Source organism: Equus quagga, chromosome 1 (assembly GCF_021613505.1).
Source record: "Equus quagga isolate Etosha38 chromosome 1, UCLA_HA_Equagga_1.0, whole genome shotgun sequence".
Lineage (NCBI taxonomy): Eukaryota > Metazoa > Chordata > Mammalia > Perissodactyla > Equidae > Equus > Equus quagga.
In genome coordinates, this window is record NC_060267.1 from 57640441 (window position 1) to 57661100 (window position 20660).

Genomic DNA, 20660 nt, shown 5'->3' on the forward strand with positions numbered 1-20660 from the left:
TTTTATGAGGCTAATACAATTGATATCAAAACCAGACAGTCACAGACAAATGTTGGCCAATCTCATTTATGAACACACACAAAGAGCTCCGAAACAAAACATAGCTAGAAGAGCCAACCAAAGGCAGCGTGACCACATGGGCATCATCACAGGGATGACAGGCAGAGCCAAAGACGAAGAACATCTATCAGTGTAATTCACCACATTAACAGGTTAAAGGAGAAAAACATTTATGATAACTCCATACATATAGAGAAACAAGTTTCAACATTTATTCATGAATTGAAACAAAAACTAAACAAAACAGAATTTCTTTATCCTAGTAAACAGTGATATGGCGACAGAGACAGGCTAGATGCCGACAGATCCCATCTCCTTTTCCCAAACACAGAGAAAGACCACGTTTCCCAGCCTCTTGGGAGGTGCATTGGAACCCTGCGCCTGGCCAGTGGATATGGACAGAAGTGACGTACACCAGTCTCAGGTCTGGCCATAAATCCTTTCACAGTCACGCATTCTCTCTCCATCTTCCACAAAGACCTTAGAAACCACGTGTTGGAGATGACAGCATCGCAAAATGGACAGTGTCTGGATCCCTGAGTCCCACCTGGAGGGGAAAGGCCATGAAGCCACTTAGCCCACATCAGACTATGAAACAAACAAGAAACAAATACTTATTTTGTTAAGCCACATTTTCATATATTGCATATCTGCGTGTCTGAGTGCTATCTTGTCCCACTGGTTTGTATCCCTCCCTCTGCCAATGGAACACTGTCTTAATTACTGTAACTTTATAAAAATGTTTGCAATCTGATAGGGCCGAGTCCAGGGTAAAGACAGTGATGACCTCTTCCAGGACAAAAACAGTTTCTCGTGTCTTAGCCCGGGGCTTAGTATGTGCTCAACAGTCTTTTGATGAGTGAATAAACGAAGCCAAAAGAGGAAGTTAGAAAGACCAAGGGGAAAAGCAGACAAGGAGGGACATGCCCTCCCCTCACCAGAGAGAGGTCCCGGGAGTGCCAAGGCTGCTCTGGCAGAGTGTAAGCCAGAAGGCTCAAGTCAGAGTGGGAGGAGGGGGGGAGGAAGTTTCAAGCTAAACCCCTCCTCTCTGCCTCGCAAAAAAGAGAAAATGACATAAGGCTGTGGGAACCAAGAGCTGGAGGAGCCTGGAAGCAAAAGCTGAAGCTCTGTCAGCTTCCCAGCAGTTCACACCCTGAGACAATCCTCCCACCTCCAACCCCCAAAGCTGCCAAGAGCCCCAGGCAGAGAAGCAGGCGTCCCAGCACAGCCGGCCTCAGCAGCACCACACAGCACTGGGGAAGTGACAGATTGATTGGGGGAAAAACAACTATTATAGCTGAGATATTTTAAAATCCGCCCTCCAGGCAGCATCCGGTTGCCACAGCAACCCTAGCTCCGCTGGGGGTCCTGATTGCCGGCTTGCTCACCGCACCTGCCTTGGGAGCCCAAGGTGTCCTCAGGAGGCCAGAAGCTGCTGCCACCAAGGGGCACACTGAGGAAGTGCCCCTGTGTCTGACGCCAAGGTGCTTCTATGTGCTCACTGTGAACACGTGATGGCATCGTTTTGTTCAAGGTTAATAATTTCATTATAAATATGTGCTCACTTCCTGTTCAAATTGACTCACAAAGTCTTTTTCGTTTTGTATTCACTTGGCTCCAACAAACACAAAAAGGAAACATCTTCATTCAGTTTGGCGTTGAGCAAACGAAGCAGTTGGTTTTGAGTTTTGGTTCCACGGTTTAGACAAAGCCCCTAAGGAACAAGATTGGCATTGGAACTGAGAGGCTGGCCCTGCTCTCCAACATAGATTTGCATAAGTAATGTTGCTGTACACATGCTCTCTGGACCCCGTCTAGAATAGCTTGCAGTATCTTTAGGAAACCCAAACAAGTAAGAAAAGGAGAGAGGAGCCACAGAGCCAGAACGACTGCTCGTCAAAGGCACAGAGGCAAACAGACACAACTGCTGTCATTCTCTCTCTTCAAACTGGAGCTAAGTATTCTCGACTCTGGCAGCGTTCCTCCCCATGTAGCCACGTCTTCCAACTCACTTCTGCTCTCACTTGGCATTCCATTTGGTAAGCTCGACCCATCTGGCCCAAGGAGAGCCCCCCTTGCCTGTATCTCCAACAGTAGCTGCTCTGGGGCATAAAGCAATGCGTGGAGGAAGGACAGTGGCGGGCTGGGGTCGGGAAGGTCTTGGGGAGAACGCTGGGCTCGGAGTTAGGAGTCCCAACTCTAGGCCCAGCCCCTCCATTTACTAACCGACTTTGGACACATCATCACTGAGGTGAACCCCACGAGGCAGGTGTTGTCACCAATGACGTCACTGCTGTGGCACCTAGAATGGCACACGGCCCCAGCAGTCTTCAAGTGTTTCTGAAATGAAAGCATGGATGAATGGTCTCTGCCTGGGCGCCTTCATTTATAAAAGTGAGAGAGAGGAATTGCCTCTCTCCATTAGGGGCTTCGTGAGGCTCTAACAAGCATGGACAAAGGATGTCTGCTTTAAAATGCTTTGGTCAGGCTGGGTTTGAAAAGGTTAACTGATATGCAAATACGAGCTAGCCAGACTGTTACCTGACCAGCAGTTCAGACGACTGACAAGGGGCTCCGCTGGCTAGGGCTTCACCCCTTCCGTCAGAGCACTGGAGGAAGTCCTCATAGCTCCCGCCTTCCGGGGCCCAGGAGCTGGAGTTGTACTGCTAGTTGCCCACTCACATCCATCCCACTAGCCTCCCCTACAAACAGACCCTGATTTTGTCTGAGCAACAGTGTGCCCTGTCCCTGCCTCCGCGCAGCTACTGGTGACCCTGTGGCCCAAATGTAGTCCACAAGAGGGGACTGGAAGTCCTGAGGTGGAACTTCCGGAAAGTCCTTTACAGGGAGGCCAGCTCTACTGGCTTTGTCTTTGCCCTTTCCTCCTTCCTCTTGGGAATGTGGCTGCAAGGCCTGGAAGGGTACAGTGCCAGCCTGCACCTGGACAGACACACACGCTAAGACGGTGGCGGGCAAGGGCCTGCACCCCGGGTGACACCCTGGAGCTTGTTCCGCAGCCCAAATGCCCACCTCTGAACTTCTTACTTAGAAAAATGACCACCTACTTGTTCAGCCACTGTACTCAGATTTCTGTGGCAAACAGCTGAACAAAATCCTAAATTAAACAGTACTGCACTTAAAATAGCTCATTTCTGAAATACACATCCCCAATGCCAATTTTACAGACGAGAAAACGGAAGCTTGGAGAGGTGAAGGAAATTGCCCAAGGCCACATAGCTGGTGAGCAACAGAGCTGGGCTTCGATTCCATGTCAGTCTGACTCCAAGACCCTTCGTCTTCTCACTTTTGCCATACTCCCCAAGGGAGAAGAAAGGAAGGAAAGCCGTGTTTGTCTCTAAGGACCCTACAGGAGGTCTTTCAGGGTCTGAAACCCTGCCAAGTGCCAGGCATGTAGGTGTGGGGATAAAGAATGAGTCAATATGGACAATGTTCATGCAGCTCATATTTTAGTAGAAGACATAGATTAAGGACGTAAATATAGGTCATGAGGTGATAAGGACTATGGAAAACATTCAGCAGCATAAGAGGGCTAGAAACTGCTATTTTTTTTAGGAAGTTGAGGGATTCTCTTTGAAGTGACATATGCACCAGACCTTTAAGAAGTGATCAGAAAACAAAAAAGGGATAGAGCAAGTCATGTGGATATCAGAAGGCAGAGGGAATGCAAGTTCAGGGGCCCCGAGGAGGAGCGGACAGTGGCCCAGCAAGAGAGCCAGCACGGCTAGTGTGTGGTGACTGAAGGGGAAGGGGCAGGTCAGGCCCGAGAAGCCGTGGTGGGACAGGATGCAGAGGCATTTGTGCGGTGGTCAGGAACTCTGGCTTTGACTCTGAGTGAGACAAGAAGTCAGAGGAGGGTTTTCAATCAGAATAGATCAAATGTACGATCTGACTTCTGGGCCCCCGAGTGGAGAGTATCAGGGAGGGAGAGAGGGAAGAGAGGAGGCAGGGAGGCCAGAGATTAGGTTTCTGCAAGAATCCAGGCGAGAGATGCCAGCAGACTGGACCAGCGTGGTGTTGAAGGCTGGAGAGTGCCCTTAGTCTGGTACATTCTGAAGGCAAAGCTGACAGGATCTGCTGGTGGACTGGACTGGACGTGGGAAATGAGAGAGAGAGAGAGAGAAGACAAGGATGAAGCCAAGCCTTCAGCCTAAACAAGAAAAAAGGAGTGCTACTGTCTCAAGTGGGGAGGATTAGAAGACCCAGATTACTCGGGGTGCTGGAGGGGGACCGGCTGCGTCCTGCACGCGGTTAAGCTCTGATGCATGTGGAATGAGCACAGCTCCTCATCCTCCTTCACGAAACTCGTTCAGTCAGCTTCCAGGACACCAGCTCTCAATTCCCATCCCGTGTCACTGGCCGCTGTTTCTCAATTTCCTATGTTCCCTCCCCTCTCAATGACTACCAGGCATCCAAACAGAGGTGTCAAGAGGTGGGTCAGATAGAGCCAAAGTAAAGAGTGTTTTAAGAAGGGAAGGAGTAATCAGCTTGTGTCAAATGCAAACAACTGCTGGAGTCAGATGAGGACGAGAACTGACTAGGGGATTTGGCAAGCGTGAGGTCCTAGGTGACACAGACCATGGAAAGATGGAACTGGATTACTCCTAGAGGAGGAATAAAAGAAACACATACTTTCCAGAATCACTGTAGGAAAGCTCCTTCCTTTACAACAAACCATAAACCAGATCCTTTTTCTTTTCCACATCAGGAAAGACGCTAAGGATATGCCAAAGCCTGGCATGCACTCACTCCCAGACAGCCTGGGGCTTCACAGCCCGGCCTGGGGGGTGGGGGTTGTGGGAGAACAGCAGCAGGAGAGCGGACATCAGCACCTTACGGGAGGAAAATGCCACCAACTTCTCTGCCTCAAGGTCGCCCACACACTCACCCACTGTCGTTCCCCCACAGGGCTTTCTAGTACATTCCATACAGAGCTTCAGAAGAGACAGCATAAGGAATATTTATTATGATTATTTTAATTTAAAAAAATAAGTCCCAAAGTCTGTAGGCAATAAGCTAAAATACAATAAAAAGTAGTATGTGAGTGTTAGTTACACACCTTGCTGGCACGCAGTGGTTGCTTCAATGCAGACAAAAGCCCTGCAGAAATTTCCACATTATTCCACACCACCTCCCCTTTTTTCAGAAGTCCCTTCTGAAATGATGAGGGAACTGAGGCACAGAGGTAAAGGGACTGGCCTGAGGTCAGAGTGCTAGGAGAGGCAGACAGGAATGAGGCCCAGAAAATCCTGAAGTTCTATCCAAAATGCTACCCAGGGTACAATTCTGTGGCAACTGCCCAGCAGAAAAAAAGCCACTGTCTTCTTGCGAGAGACCAATAACATCACACTGTGGGCCAGCAGGAAGAGTGTCACGGTAAGCAGGCCCTGACTCGATGCCCAGTGATCTGGGCTAGAGCGAGCCAACAGGACCCCTAGGGCTGCAGGCTCCCTCCCGCCCCTTTGCCCCCACTGCCCAGCCCTCGCTACAAAGCCCAGCCCTCCTTGTGGAAAACCAGCTGCACAGCCTCGTCCACGTCGTGCACAATGTGGGACGCCTCCATGAGCTCCTGACTGAAGCGGAAGTCCCGGTGCCCGTGGAAGGGAGGCTCTTCTCCCCCCTGCGCAGGCTCTGTGGACACCGGGACCTTGGGACTGTACACGCCAGTGCACACCAGGATGGAGGTACAGCTCTGGGTGGCTGAGGGACGCTGCTTCCACAGGCCACCGGCCCCCAGCTCCTGTGCCCCATCATGCTTCACCATCTGCAGGTACTGGTGGAACAGGTTGGCACCGTAGACATCAGACATAGGGTTATCACTGGCAGGGGCAGCCACACCGGAAAAAGAAAGAGGAGAAAACCCGAGTTCAGTGTTGCAAGGCAAAGCAGCAGAAGACAGTTGTGGGGAGAGAGGTGTGCACTAGGCGTGGGGACACAGGGAGGTGAGTGGGTGGGGAGGAAGGGAAGGATGAGGAGATGGAGCAGAGCTCACCCTACAGCATAGAGGCTCTGGATGGGCGCGACCCAGCCCCGCCTCTCCGCCTGCTGCCTGATCAGGTCCTCTGCGTACTGGTAAGTGAGGATGCTGGGTTTGCCCATCAGGCCCTCATATCTCAGCTCTTTGCCCGTCACTTTCTGGTAAATGGTTTCCAGGCACAGCAGAAAGGTGCCGTGGCCAAACCTGCCAGAGAAAAAAGCCCAGCAACTCAGCCCTCTCCTCCCAGGCTCCTCCTGGCCACCTGCCATTCTCTAAGCAGTACCCTACACACCAACCTGTGACTCCAGGGCCCTGATGGGGAGAGGTCAAAGTTAAATTACTTCTAGTAAGAAGTAATTATATTTATTACCTATGTTTACGACCCGCTTTTATCTAATAACATGCTCACGCACTGGAGATGACATCTCACATTTAACTCTCAGAAACACCCTATGAGAGAGCTATCACTGTCCTCATTCTACAAGTGAGGACCTTGAGGCAGAGAGAGATGAAGGACCTTGCCCAACGTGGCAGAGCTAGGATTACAACCAGGCAGTCAGACTCCAGAAACCAAAGTTTAAATTCTGCTTTAGATTTGTGGCAGACTACTGGCTGCCATTCTCTTTTTCCTTAGAGCAAATTTGCAGCAGCGAATATTGCCACTGGGTGTGAAAAGTACATTCCCATGCTTCCATTGCAGATAGGAGTGCAGCCATGTGACTAAGCTATAGCCAGAGAGTCAATGGATCCAGAAGTGCTGGGCTAAACTTCCAGGAAGTACCCTTAAAATTGGAAAGGGGTGCTCATCTCCACCTCCCCTACTTCTTCCTGCTGTCTGGAATGCTGACATGATGGCTGGAGTTTGGGCAGCCATGTTGGATTATGTAGTGAAGGGCTAAGGACTGCACAGCAGGAAGACAGAATGTGCCTGTGTCCCTGACAAGCAGCCTTCCACACAAGCCTGGACTGCCTACCCCAGACCTTTTTTGAGATGAGTAAGAAATAAACTTCTGTCTTGTATAAGACATCTTTGTTACGGGTTTTCATCTCTTGCTGCTAAACCAAATCCTAACTGATACTGTACAATATATTAAAGTTATATTTCAGCATCACTTACACATACATATAACAAATTCTATTTCCAATTTTTAAATTTTTGACTGAAAAATTAATCTTAAGTCTGGTTTATAAATAGAAATGTGCCCCTTGCTATTCAGTTCACAGCTTGTATAACCAAACCCCTCACCTGGCGTCAGCACACCCTAACTCTAGGAAGAATACTTCAAAGAAAATCCCTAACCTCGAGCTGCAGAAATACACTTTAAAAGTAACACGAGAGAACGCCTTAATCCCCTTCTCTCTGGGGCTGTTTAGTCATGCGACTTTAGGCAGAACGGGGCCCTGCTGCCCTCTGCTGAAGGATCACTCGCACAGCTACTGGGAGTCAGCGGCAGCAAGAGAAACTCTTAGACTTTGGCCTTGCAGATAAGAGCAGCCACACAGTCCACAGCAGCTGTCAGCTGTCCTTTCAGGAAGGCTCTTTGCGGGCCTGAAAAGGGCTGCCTGTACTGTGCTCGGCCTCAGAAAAGGACAGGACAGATGCCATCTGCACAGCCGAGCAGGGTGTGTGGGCCTGTGGGAAAGTCACGTAGGCACTGGTTCTCACTCCTGGTCTCCACAACCTCAGAATAACTCTTGCTTCCCTCTCCCCCTCATCTTACATGCCAGAGACACACGGAAGTGAAAGAACCAGGCCCCAGGGAGGAGGGGCAGCGGAACAATCTGCACGGGCACGCCTCGGCAACCGCCCAGCCTTTGGGTTCCGCTGGTCAACACCAGCATGTTCTGTTAAGACTCTGGAGGGCAAGGGTCATGTGTTCAAGATCATCTCAACACAGCTTCAGTGCTCAGTAAGCTGTAGTTTTTGTTTAATCATTAAAATGTGAGGTGATCCTTGAAACCCCTCCCAGAAGGCCAGATTTCTGTGCAACTGCAGGGCCCCCAGGTAGGTGCCTGACCACCCAGAGCATCAGAATGACAGGGGAAGCATCAGCAGGGCAGCCTAGGCAGCAGCTGGAAGTGGGCCAGCAGGGTCAAGACCAGGGACTCTGTGTCCTCACCTGGGCATCTTGGCTTCAGCCATCCAAAGGAGATCCATGTTGCTGGCCAGGACAGGGAGATGAGGATAGGGGGCCGTCGCCAAACCAGTCCCTGGGTTCCCATTGCTGAGAAGGACATCCATGATCAGCTGCAGGCTTGTCTCCCAGCGGACTGGCTCCCCAAGGAGGAGCACCCCTTTAAAGAGCAAAGGCATGGCGGTGAGGGTTGCAGGGCACTCAGCCTACCCTCCATGGCAGGTGGCTAGCGGAAGGCCCTCAGGAGGCCAGCCGAGGCCAGTGGGTGCCACCCAACCACCAACTCTTCCCTGTGGTGCCCTCACCATAGCCATGACAGGGGACCCTGAATCAGCCTTGAAAGAGCCCCTCTCCCACTGACCCGTGGGGAACGAAGCCCAGGGCTCAGGAAGGAGGTTCCTGAGGGCGCCCATCTCCAGTGTCCACCGGTGCTTCCCAAAGGAGGTTAAGAAAAGGCAGCAGCAGTCTCAGGCCCGCTTTATCCTGCCAAAGGATGCTCTCCCTACCACCTCACCCTGCAGGGACTGGGCAAAGGGCCCACCTCCCTCAGCCGCTTCTCTCTGAGCCCCAGGCCAGTAAACCTAATGGCGAGGAGAGGGGGATCTGGAATGACAGAGACCTGAGCTCCAAGCCTGACTCTGCCAACTGTCCTCTATGACTGTGGGCAAGGTATGTACCTCTGCTAAGCCTCAGCAGCCTGGACTAGAGAACACCACCTACTGCTATTACGAGGACAAAAGGGAGATATAATAAATAAAGCACTTAACGATGCTGGACCCAGCACTCAAAAACGGAAGCTGCTGCTATCAACTACAAGACCAGTGAACTGAGCCAGCACAGTGGCCCCGGGGAGCAGTGCCGCCCCTAGGGAGGTGGTCTAGAGACCAGAGGATGGGTTTTCACTGTCACAATGACTAACACTTAGTGGGTGAGGGTTGGGGGGGCGCTGGATGCAAGATGCTCAGGACAGTCCTGCACAATCACAAACTTTCCCCCCTCCTATGAAGGCGAGTGTCCAATCTGACACTCACACAGGTGAGCACCCTGTTGAGAACTACTTGAACCTACATTCTCATTCCATTCGACGTGTAAACACAGAGGACTGGGGATACGGTCTTAACAAACACTGATTTTTCCAAAAACGTAACTATAAGTTAGGAGAAGACTGTACTTTATTTTTTCAAGACTTTATTAAGAGTTGTTCCCTATTTTGGAAAATCATTTCACCAATGACAATGCTGCCTCAAATTTCTGAGTCACCAATAAAACACATTTCTATCACACCTATAAACACACTCACATCAGTCTGCACTTGCAGCCGTAACACTCAGGGTGACTCTGTCTATGGTCATTTTAGCAGTTCCTTATGTCTGATTGGATTATTATTACATATTGAAAAACACACTCCTTTACTAAAAATGTTTCCTTTCATTTTTCCCTATTTCAATTCAGGCTTCATACTGAACTGATTAATTTTTAATATATGTGTATAGGAAAGATATTATCTATGAATCTCATTTTGCGGTGGTAAAGGGGACATTACAACATTTTTGTTATATAAGGGGAGAACTGGGATTAAGAGGGTTGAGAAACACTGGACTACATTACCTCTAGGTACCTTTCCCCTCTAAGGTTTAAGCTTATGATTTCTCTGGAATAATCAGGCAATTGATACAGTGTAGGAAGGATTAATAATGAATGTCTCAGAGGTAGTGAGTGGCAAATCCTAGACCAGAACCCAGGTGAGCAGATGTCCAATGCCCCCAAGTCACTCCGCCCATCTGCAGGCAACTACCATACTAGAAAAGCCTGGAGGGCCTAGGGGAGAGAGAACACCCAGACCCACACCCACACAGGAGAGGAGCCATTACCTTCAATGGCGGGGAAATCGCTCAGCGGAAGGGGCTGCCAGGAGACAAAGAGCAGGCCGTCAGTGCAACGGTCCCTTCCTACCAGTGGACAACCACACACCACTTTTCGGGGAGGGGGGCAGGAGGAAAAACACATTCCAGACAGAACAAAGATCACCCCCCGCTCTAGCCCAAGCTGAGGAGAAGCCAGAGACGACCGAGGAAGGTTCATGAAGAAAGGTGAAGAGAGAACGACCAGGCTGGTCACAGAACAGGCTGAGGGAGACCACATATAAAGGTCAGCCAAGAGGAAGGGCTAGTCAGCTGTCCTCCTCTGGTGAGGAGAGGAGATGAGATACAGGCCAAGCAAGAGTCTAGAACCAGGGAGCTAAAGATGAAGGGGTGTCTATGGAGAAAAAGGAGGCCATCAGGGCGTGATGCATCATTTCTCTTGATGTCAGATTAGGAGGCAGGAGCCTTCACTTAACCACCTCTTGGGGTCTGTTCCTTCCCCAGGTTATTACTGTCCTGGCTCTGCACTAGCCAGCCATGTGTCCTGGGGTAAGTCACTTTCCCTGTGTGGGGCTCAGTCTCTGAGCCGTTCTGAGATCTGTTCCAACTCTGACATCCTGGTTCTCCACATAATCTGCATGGTTCTAAGAGAAAGCTCTCAACGGTGATGAAGGGCGCTATTCACGTGGAATGTTCTGGAGGAAGGAGGACTAGCGCTGTATAAACAAACAACAGTAAGCCTGTCTATTTATAACCGCATTTCATCATATTTTCCCAGTGGCCTGATTTAAAATATAGGCTGTGTGATATATAGAGTTCACACGAGGAGAAAGATGGCCAAGGGCCAGTGAGAGCCGGGCAGGCACCCTCCAGAGGATCACTGAGAGGGCCTGTGACTACCAACCAGAAGAGACAGGAAATCCAACCAGTGATTCAGAGAGGAGCTGAACCCAGAAGGCACATGGGCAGACACTCAGAACCGCCAGTCGCTTCTAGGCATGCTGTTTCTCACAAGGACAACTCTCTGTAGCATGCGTCAGGATAAGGTGCAGCAGTGAGTAACTTAAGGTTAATGATTAGCCCAAGCAACACTGGGAAAGCCAGCTGGGAAAATATAAAACTATTCATTGGAGATGCTAGGGCTCTGAGAGGAGTTCTCAGCTAATCACACACAATGCAAAAAGGAGAGGCCTCAGGAGCCTGCTGCTCCTCTGGGCCATTCTTGTACATCTGGGGAATGAAACCCTTGGCCAGATGGGCCTCTCCAAGGAGGCCGCTCTGCAAACACACAGACGAGATGCACTCTAAGCGGGGGTGGTCGTCAGGCCAGCAAGAGGAGCCCCTGCAGGAACAGGACAGAGCTGAGTACTGAGACCCCTGGGACATGCTTCTTAGTACCGTGGTCTTTGGCCGCCGCTGGAGATCAACCATGTCAAGCACAGGGAAGGCGGCCCGCAGCTCGTCCACAGTAACCACATTCTCGAAGCCCAGTCTAGAGCAAGATCAGGGAAGCAAAACTCGACAGTTCTGGGGGAAGATGCCTTTAAAGTGGGGGGAACCAACCTAGTCCTGATCAAAGCAGTCCACCCAATCCCCAGACAGAGCCCAGCAAGGCCGACACCGATCCTGAAGGTGCTGGCAGGTGGGCTGTGACAGCACAGGCAGAGCGGGATGCGCACCCCCAGGGCCCAGGGACCACGCCAGGCACTCCCAGGGAACAAGGACATACAAGACCCTGTGTCCTCACAGAGCTCGCCACACGCCCAGAGCCCATGAAAGCAGCGCTCTGTGAACAGGGCTGCCGCTGCCTGCTGAGGAGTTCAAGAGAGAGACTCCTCGGGGGGCTGCGCAGGTGGGCAAATGGTCAGAGAGAAGTTACACTTGAGCTAAATCTTGAAGGATGAACCAGATTCAGCCAGGAAGGGGAGAACCTGGTGAGGGGCAAGCCAGCTCCAGCCCTCTCTCTCCCAGACCTGCCTCCATTTTCCTGTCCTCTACTGACACTTGCAATCCTAACTTGACATGGTTTCAGATTACTCTCAAAATGAATCCCCCAACAACGCTGCTTCCATCAGATCACCCCAGTCAGCAGTAAAACCTGCACTGACTCCGGCTGCCTCATAAGCAAGTTCACCTACTTCTCCCGTTTACTTCCCATTTCCTACCCTAGGCACCACCTTCCCTAATCTCTCATTCCCCACCCGTCCCATTCCAACCTCTGGCTTCAGGGTTCCTCACCATCCTTCCTCTTTCCAGCCTCCCTGGCTACTTCCCCTGCGTGAGGAACTTTAACTCTCTGGTGCATGGCCACCCCCTCCACGAAGTCACAGGTAATCCTACTCCTGAAACAGGCTCCCTCCCCCGACACCTGTGACTCTCGGAGCCTATGCTCTCTTCCTAGTCTTCCATCCTATGCTGTCTTAAATACTCCTCTGTTTATGGGGTGTGATTCCTGCGTCCCCAGGTATGAACCCCTTGATAAAGTCACAATCCTGCTGTGCTTTTCCTGGCCTCCTTCCCCCTTTAGAGCACGCAGCACAGTGCTGGTAACACAGGAAGTGCTAGCACAGGTTTGTGGAATGAGCAAATGAATAAGCTGCTTGAGAACAGGGACCAAGTCTCCTGCTTTCTGAGTGTGCAAAACACAGAAGGATGAGTTCACTGCAGATACTTAACACTGGCTGATAAGTTGACTGAGCACCCCAAGGAACAGCACTAGCGCAGCAGTGCCCAAACCTGATTACAGAATCGCCTAGCATTCTTTTCTTAAATACAGATTGCTGACTTTTATCCCAGACCTAGTGAATGCAGACTCCCCAGGGGTAAGGCCCAGCATTCTATATTTTAAGCTCTGCGGGAGGTTCTGTTGCAGTGGCATGTGGCCTGGCTTTTGGAGACCACCAGGCCCAGGACTGGCCATACCAGGGAGCCCTCCTCCCTCCCTCAGAGCCCACCACCTATCCCCTGAGCCCTGGCAGCCTGCGCCTGCCACGCCTCACTAGTCCTCCCTCGGCAGCCAGGGTGAGAAGCACCAGAGGATACGCTCGCGCATTCTCCACCAGCGGGCCCTGCCCGGACACCAGCATCCGCCTCCTGTGGTACTGTGAGAAGAGCTTCATGGGGCTGTGGGAGAGAATAACCTGGTCTGGCTCCACCTGCAGGGACAGCAAAGAGACAGAGGAGAGCAGACGACACAACTGTAGAGGGAAAGTCATGGGGAGATGGGTAGCAGGCTCTTTCACCTAGAAGGGGGAAAACCTACCAGAAAAAGAAGAGAGAAAAGCCTTTTCTGGCACCCAGCACTTCTAGAAACTATCCAAACAGGTGTGAGAAGCATCTAATTTGGTTCTTGCCACACAAAACAAGAAAGCAGGAAACGCCAGGGGCCATGGGTTCTGACTGCTCCCCAGTGCTGTCCTGCTCAGCTCACTAGCACCCTCTGTGTGCCTCAGTCCCCTAACTGGAAACCACAGGGTTTGTGTGCATTCTTCGTCTGTCATAGAAACCTGCCTTTGACTTTGACTTTGTCTTTTCAGTTCTACTTAAAGACTTAGCTTTTTGACATTTATTCTAACTCCAACAATGCAGCCTTTACTCAGAATGTTTTGGAACTCTTTCTGGAGAGCAGAGAAGGAAACCAGCTTTATTCCTTCACTCGCTGTGGTCATCCCCCAAGCAGTGTCACCAGCCAATCAGCTACTTTATTTACTGTTTGGTTCCAAAGGACTGTTTCCAAAAGCTAAATCCATCTTTCACAAAGAACATGTAATGCTGGGACACGGCCTGGAGCTGCAGGCGGGGGAAAAAGGGCTGCTTTTGGGGGAAGCGCTCCTTCAGATGTGCACGTTTTATTTCTGAGAAACAAGGGCTGTTACGTCAGAGTCCCACCTGTCACATGGAGACTAAGGCGAATGTGACCCTTCCTTTCCAGAGGCTGACAACCCACAAGACAACCCTGATGCCCAGAAGAAAAGAAATGGGCACAAAGACAGGAGACTCAAGCTGACAAACACACGAGCAGGATTTCTGGGCTCAATGTGTATTTATAGATTAAAAAAATGGCCCTACTGTTGCGGCTCTGCTCATGAGGCTGGGCTTGAACTCCAAAGCATTTTCCCGGCAGTGCTGGAAGATTTGTACTGACCCAACTGGCCATGCCCTTGGGTTTCTCAACACTGTGCCCCAGCCCAGGGAAGGAGCCTTGGTCAGAACTGGAGGGGGGGTCCCCGGGGAACCAGGTCCCTGGGCTTCCAGGTCTCTGGCGGCCTCCTGACCTTGAACCCCAGCAGGGCTGACAGCTCCTGGGCTTTGCCGTGTTGTAAGATGTTTCCAGCATTTGTGACAAAGACCACAGGCACCCGCAGCTGCCCCTGGGAGTCCAGCAGCCTGCGGAACGCTTCCAGAGCGGCGGGGATCACTCTGTGGCCCCGCACCAGCACTCCATCGATGTCCAACAGGAACCCAAAGGTGGGCGGGCTCTGCACAGGGGAGAAGAGAAGCAGCACTGCCCAGGGCCAGAGGCAGAGGGAGGATGGAGAAGACCCTCACAAAGAGGGGCTCCACGCCATCCTCAGGTCGGCTGGCGCCCTGGAAAAGCTGCGTCAGAGCAAACAGAAAATGAGGACATGGGGTTTCTGATAAGACAAGTCCAACTATAACAGAGAATTATTCTTTTTTCATGTATTTTTAAGCATATAACTATTTTGCTAAAATTATTTTTGCTTAATTAATATAAAGGAATTTTTTAACTGGAAAACAGAGAAGTTCAATAACAAAATCCCAGCACTTTAACACAACCAATTAATATTTTCCTTTCATCTCTCCTTTTTCTATTCTTATGTTTGTCATGTGGCTACTGTACGTTATGTGCAAGTTTGCATCTTGTTCTTTCTGCTTGACACAGAAGCATTTTTATCTGTTACAATAGCCTTCATAACTACCATTTCTTTCTTTCTTTATTTTTAAAGATTGGCCCTGAGCTAACGTCTGTTGCCAATCTTCTTTTTTTTTCCCCCTTCTTCTTCTCCCCAAATCCCCCTAGTACATAGTTGTATATTTTACTTGTGGGTCCTTCTAGTTGTGGCATGTGGGACGCCGCCCCAGCCTGGCCTGATGAGCAGTGCCATGTCTGAGCCCAGGATCCAAACCGGCAAAACCCCAGGCTGCCAAAGCAGAGTACATGAACTTAACCAGTCAGCCACGGGGCCAGCCTTGCCTTCATAATCATCTTTTAAAATTTTGTTTTATTATAACCACATACACAGAGTTTTTAAAAAAACTCAACTGCTACAGATGATATAAAATTTTTTTTAAAGTTTCTTGCTTCCTTCTTCCACCTAGTGCTATTCCCTCTCTTGTATATTTTCCAGAAACTTCTTATGGAGATACAGTATATGAATTTCTCATCTTTTAACTAACACGATGGCATTATGTTGTTCTTTCTTTTCCATCTTACTTTTTTTTAGCTGGTATCTCTTGGTTATCTTTCCATATCAACACACACATCTCTACCTCCTAAACTTCATTTCTGGTTAACTAATATTCTGAGTGAATAACCCACTAACATTCTATTTCCCCTATTTTGGACAGTTAGGTTTCTCCACATTTTTGCTACTACAAATAATGCTATAAGGAATCTCTTCATGCTTCCTGATTTTTCCATATTAGGGATTTTTCCATATTAGGGATTTTTCCTTAAGCCAGTACTTAAAAGTGGGAGAAAGAAATCAAGAGTGCAAAGATTTTAACAACGTAACACCTACTGACAAATTGTTTTCCAAAAACATGTACCAACTTATGTAGCTACTGGTAATACACTCTACCCTTGCCAATATTTATTTTCACATATATCAAAGAGTTTATTAATTACCAAAAGTCTTATTAATTTAAAAGTTTAAAAAACGTTATCTCGGGGCTGGCCTGGTGGCGCAGCGCTTAAGCAGCTTATTCCGCTTCAGCAACCCAGGGTTTGCCGGTTTGGATCCCAGGTGCAGACATGGCACCGCTTGTCAAGCCATGCTGTGGCAGGCGTCCTACATACAAAGTAGAGGAAGATGGGCACAGATGTTAGCTCAAGGCCAGCCTTCCTCAGCAAAAAGAGGAGGATTGGTGGCAGATGTTAGCTCAGGGCTAAATCTTCCTCAAAAAAAAAACAAACAAAGGTATCTCATCTTGATCTGCATTTCCTGGATTTATAAAGTTGAACACTGCCCTCTTTTAAAAAATTCAACCCAGGGGCCAGCCCCGTGGCCAAGTGGTTAAGTTTGTGCGTTCCGCTTTGGCAGCCCAGGGTTCACTGGTTCAGATCCTGGGTGCAGACACGGCACGGCTCATCAGACCATGCTGAGGCGGCGTCCCACATAGCAGAGCCAGAAGGACCCACAACTAGAATATACCACTATGAACTGGGGGGCTTTGGGGAGAAGAAGAAAAAGAAAAGAAAAAAAGAGGAAGATTGGCAAGAGATGTTAGCTCACGGCCAATCTTCCTCACACACACACACAAATAATAATAATAATTTGACCCATTTCTTATTTTATAAACTGTTAGCATACAAGATGTTTTTCAATTGTCAAAAAAATCCAACCTAACCTGTTTACAATTTTTCTTTTGCTGGTGCCAAGTAGGTCAAGCCATCCTGACCCCACACACCTACTCTATGCACAGGCTCCTTCTATGAGAAGCACCCAAACCACAGACGAACCACACTCCAGCGCCTCACTGCTTAGTTGAGAAGAAAGAACAAGCAACAGGTCTAGAAAATACTTAAACCCGCTAAAACTGCAGCATTTTCACAAGTGTAAAATCAATTTTAAGTACTTAACTTCTGAGTAAACGAACAGAAGTAAACAGGGGTAGTTTCTTAGAAGAGAATTTTGAGCTAGGCAATGAAAGAGTTAAATATATGCATTCACGTAACAAATACCCCTTGAGAGCGCCAGCAGCAGCAGACCACCCAAGCAGGCAGAGGGGGCCTCTGCCTACAGTTCAGTGGGGAAGACAGTCCAACAAGCAGCCACAGGGCAGTCTACGCTGAGTGCTACATCAAGAAATGAGGTTCCCCTCTGAGAAGCTGCATCAGGGGTACCTAAGCCGTGGCAGGTGAGAGGATTGGCCATCACAGGTCTCCCAGGTCAGTTTAAGGACTTTCAAAGAGGAAAGTGGCACCATCAGACCCGCGCGGTAGAAAACTCTTGGCTGCAGAGTGAAGAATGGATTGAGTGGACTGAAGAAAGTCAAGTTGAAGGGATCAGATGGGACCAACTGCAATCCAAGACAGAGATGACAGTGGCTTTAACTAGGTAGTGGCAATAGGAATGGAGAAAAGGGGGAAAATCATACATAGGAGGCAGAACAGCCAGGACCTGGAAACAGTCAGATGTGGGGACAGAAGGAGGGAGCGACCACAGGGACTCCCACGGGTGTTTTAGCTTGGGAACATGGCAGGGGGGATGCTGGTATCACTCACAGACTCAAGAAACTCTGGAAGAGCAGCAGCTATGAGATCAAGGAGGGCAGAAGATATGTCCCACCTTGGACCTGCAGACAGGCAAGTGGCCATACCAGCACTGGACAGAAGGTCCCGGAGACGAAAATCTGGAAGGTCAGCTCTCAGACAACAGCTGAAACTTGGGAGCGGAGAGCAGAGGAGAGCCTGAGAAGCACACGCAGACTGTGAGCCGAAGTGAGGCTCCTAGAGAACAGGGAGAACATCGCCCTTTAAGGACGGGCCATGTCAGAGCCAGCAGGAAGAGCGAGGAGTAGCAGTCAGGGACAGGAGAAAAAGGAAGAGCATGTGGGGTCAAGGAAGCCGAGAGGGATGAGCTTCCGCAACCAGTGAAACAGGGAATGGAGTGACTGCAAAGTCACGGTCCGTCTCCCCTCCTTTAACAGGGAGGACCACCCAGGAGGTGGTCTCCCAGCTCCTGCACAGCCGCCCAGCCTCAGACAACAGCTTCAGTGCCGAGCTGGAGGTGGGAAAGGACACTGGAAAAAGAGCAGGAAAGCAACTCCAATCAGCAAGACAGCACTTCTGACCACCAACACACAGAGCTGCCAGGGAGAAACTGGTCAAGTCCATATGCCCTGCAGGAAATGCCTAAACAGTGTCTGGATCTCTTGGCTCCAAAGGCAGATTCTGTTGCACCCCGAGCTAGACATGTAACAAAGGTACATTTATTTAATCTTCATACCAGCGCTCTGGGGATGACTGTCCCTACCTCCAACTGACATTACCTACAAAAGGGACCTGTTTATACATGGTGTGCAGTACATATTCACCGGATAACTGACTGATGAATGAGAAACCAAATTCAGAGAGAACGAGTCAAAGGTGACCCCGTTCACAAATGCTGGATTCAGAATTCAGCCACCAACTGCACTCACAGCAAAGTAAGCTCTTCAGCAGCCCACATGGCAGCACCTCGGAGCCAGGAGGGGATCCAGGAGGTACCAGGTCGGTCCTCAGCTCCCACCAGCCCAAGCCATGAGTGCTCGTTCTCCTCTGTACTCAATGTGCTCTCGCACCTGACGGCCCTCAAAGATCCCCGGAACCCCTCCCTGTTCCTCAACAAATCCCACTAGAACAGGAGTCCTAACTTGGGGCCCACAGATAGACTCAGGGGGCCATAACTCCCTGAAAACTCTATGTGCATCTGTCCTGGGGAAAGGAACCACAGTTCTTTCCATATTTTCTTACTCTTCTCAAAGAGAATCACCGCAGGGTCTAAAGGGGAGACCGGCTGTGATCCACCTTTTAACCCCCAATGTGATCCAATGCTCAGACCCTGGGCAGTGCTCACTGAAGGCTGATGAATGCTGAACCACCAAAGGATGAAGGGTTAGGGGGAAATAAGACAGCCCTTCCCCTCAGGCACCTCCTGACCAAGGGGCAGGCGGGGCCTCTGGAAGGCAGGTCCCTGGGGTAAGGACTGTGCCATTGTAGCACATGGTCTGCCCTCCTTCTTGTACTGTATGGACACAGGGTATTCGGTTCTGAAAGTTCAAATGCAAAACGCATTTACCTATAATTTTCAGACAATTTTAAAAGGACTGGATTTTAAGTGATATTAAGGAATTATTAATGTCAGGCATGATAATGGATTGTGATTATGTTCAAACTGTCCTTATTTTTTCAGCGGTACACACAGAATTTAGGGTTGAATTGAAATGCTGTGAAAGCGTTTTACAAATGTAAAATATTATCATTATTACATACAGAAATTGTGAATTTAGAAGACAAAATGAGCCTCTTTTTAAAAAAACTGACCAGGGGGAAGGGAGGGTATGGCTCTGACTACCTGACAAAGTCCTGGCACAGTCGTCTAGCAGCTGCTTGACCTTAAAACAAAAAGCACTTCAAAACTCGACTCCAAGCCTCAGCGTCCTTCCTAAGACGCCGAGGCCTCTCCTACCTCCCAAGCCGCTGAGAAAATGAGACACCCAGCGCAACCTGGCGCAACCTGGCGCCCCGCGCAGCCCGTCCTCGCGGCCAGCGCGCCCGCCGACGGCGGGACGCTCCCAGGGCAGCCCGGGGGTCCGTCGCGAGTCCCCAGACCTCGTGAAGCTGCACTGTAGTTGAAAATCATCACCAAAGGCTCTCATCGAGGAAATCAAAGAGGCAGCGCAGGGATGACACCCTGACCGGGAAACGGGAGCACGGCCGCCACCGGGGGACTCTGGGGACGCGCGCGGAGCGGCAGGAAACGCCCGGCGCGCGGTTTGGGATTCTGTTCGGGTCTCGGTGGAGAGCCTTTCCTCCCAGCGCGCAGGCGCGGCAGGCTGCCGGGCCCGGGGAGGCGGGCGCGCCGCGGACGGCCGCGGCCGAGGCGAGAGCGAAGGGCTCCTGGGGTCAAGGCCGTTTCGCCCGAGGCTGGGGATGCTGGCGCTGCGGGGCCGCGAGCACCGTCCCGCGGCGCCCGGCCCACCCCAGCCCGCTCCGCCGGAACCCGGCGTCCTCACCTGCGCCGGACCCGCAGCGTAGCCCCTCCCGGACCAGTGGCCCCGAAGCCCCAACGCCGCGCGCGCCGCCCACCGCCAGAGCCCGAAGCCGCCGAGCGCAGCCATCCGGCCCCGCCGCGCGCACGTGCACACGGCCGACCCGCGCGGCCCCGCCGCCCCGCCCATCCGCCGCCGGGGGCGCGCGCCGGGCTCGCCCGAGACGTCTTGGGAGTTGTAGTCCCGCGTGTGTATCTCGAGGCCGGGCCAGGGCTGCGCGCGGTGGGGGCCGGCGAAGGGAAGAGGCTCGAGGTCTCGCCGCCTTCTACACAGAGCCCCGGGGTCAGCGGGCCGGTGTGTACGGTTGCACGGCCCGTGTACCTGCTGACTTCCTGAAACGTACGCTTCAGGCCCAAGTCCCAGCTGCGTCAACCCTCGATGACTTTCAGGGAGAAGAGAAACCATGAGGAGGGAACTAAGCGGTGTTTGCAAGGAGCGGGTGGAGGAGCAAACCTTTCTGCTGATGTTGGAATCCACTGAGCCGCAGTCAAGGAATGCTCATCGGGTGCCAGTTATTCATTCTCGTATTCTTTCAGGGAATATTCGCTATAGTTCTTCCTGCCGGGTTCTGTGCTAAGACCTGGGGAGACTATACGTAAGTAGACCCCGTAA

The 20660-nt window shown here is 50.8% G+C and overlaps 1 protein-coding gene across 4 annotated transcripts; it reads right to left on the reverse strand.

The window, feature by feature from the left end:
• Positions 1-618: 618 nt before the first annotated feature.
• Positions 619-20150, reverse strand: HDHD5 (haloacid dehalogenase like hydrolase domain containing 5). 4 transcript variants are annotated; one of them, XR_006889996.1, is made up of 10 exons: positions 20013-20150; positions 14327-14530; positions 13095-13207; positions 11451-11544; positions 10062-10095; positions 8176-8350; positions 6071-6259; positions 5138-5897; positions 2287-2400; positions 619-1774 (listed from the first exon to the last, which is right to left on the reverse strand). XR_006889996.1 is itself a non-coding variant. In XM_046670895.1 (8 exons), the coding sequence occupies exons 1-8, from the start codon at positions 20115-20117 to the stop codon at positions 5564-5566; spliced, it is 1248 nt and encodes a 415-aa protein (XP_046526851.1). In that variant the 5' UTR covers positions 20118-20150; the 3' UTR covers positions 5023-5563. The 4 variants fall into 4 exon arrangements, 2 of the variants coding, with proteins under 2 accessions (XP_046526851.1, XP_046526870.1); XR_006889995.1 differs by having other exon boundaries at positions 619-2400; XM_046670895.1 differs by lacking the exons at positions 619-1774; positions 2287-2400 and having other exon boundaries at positions 5023-5897.
• Positions 20151-20660: the final 510 nt, after the last annotated feature.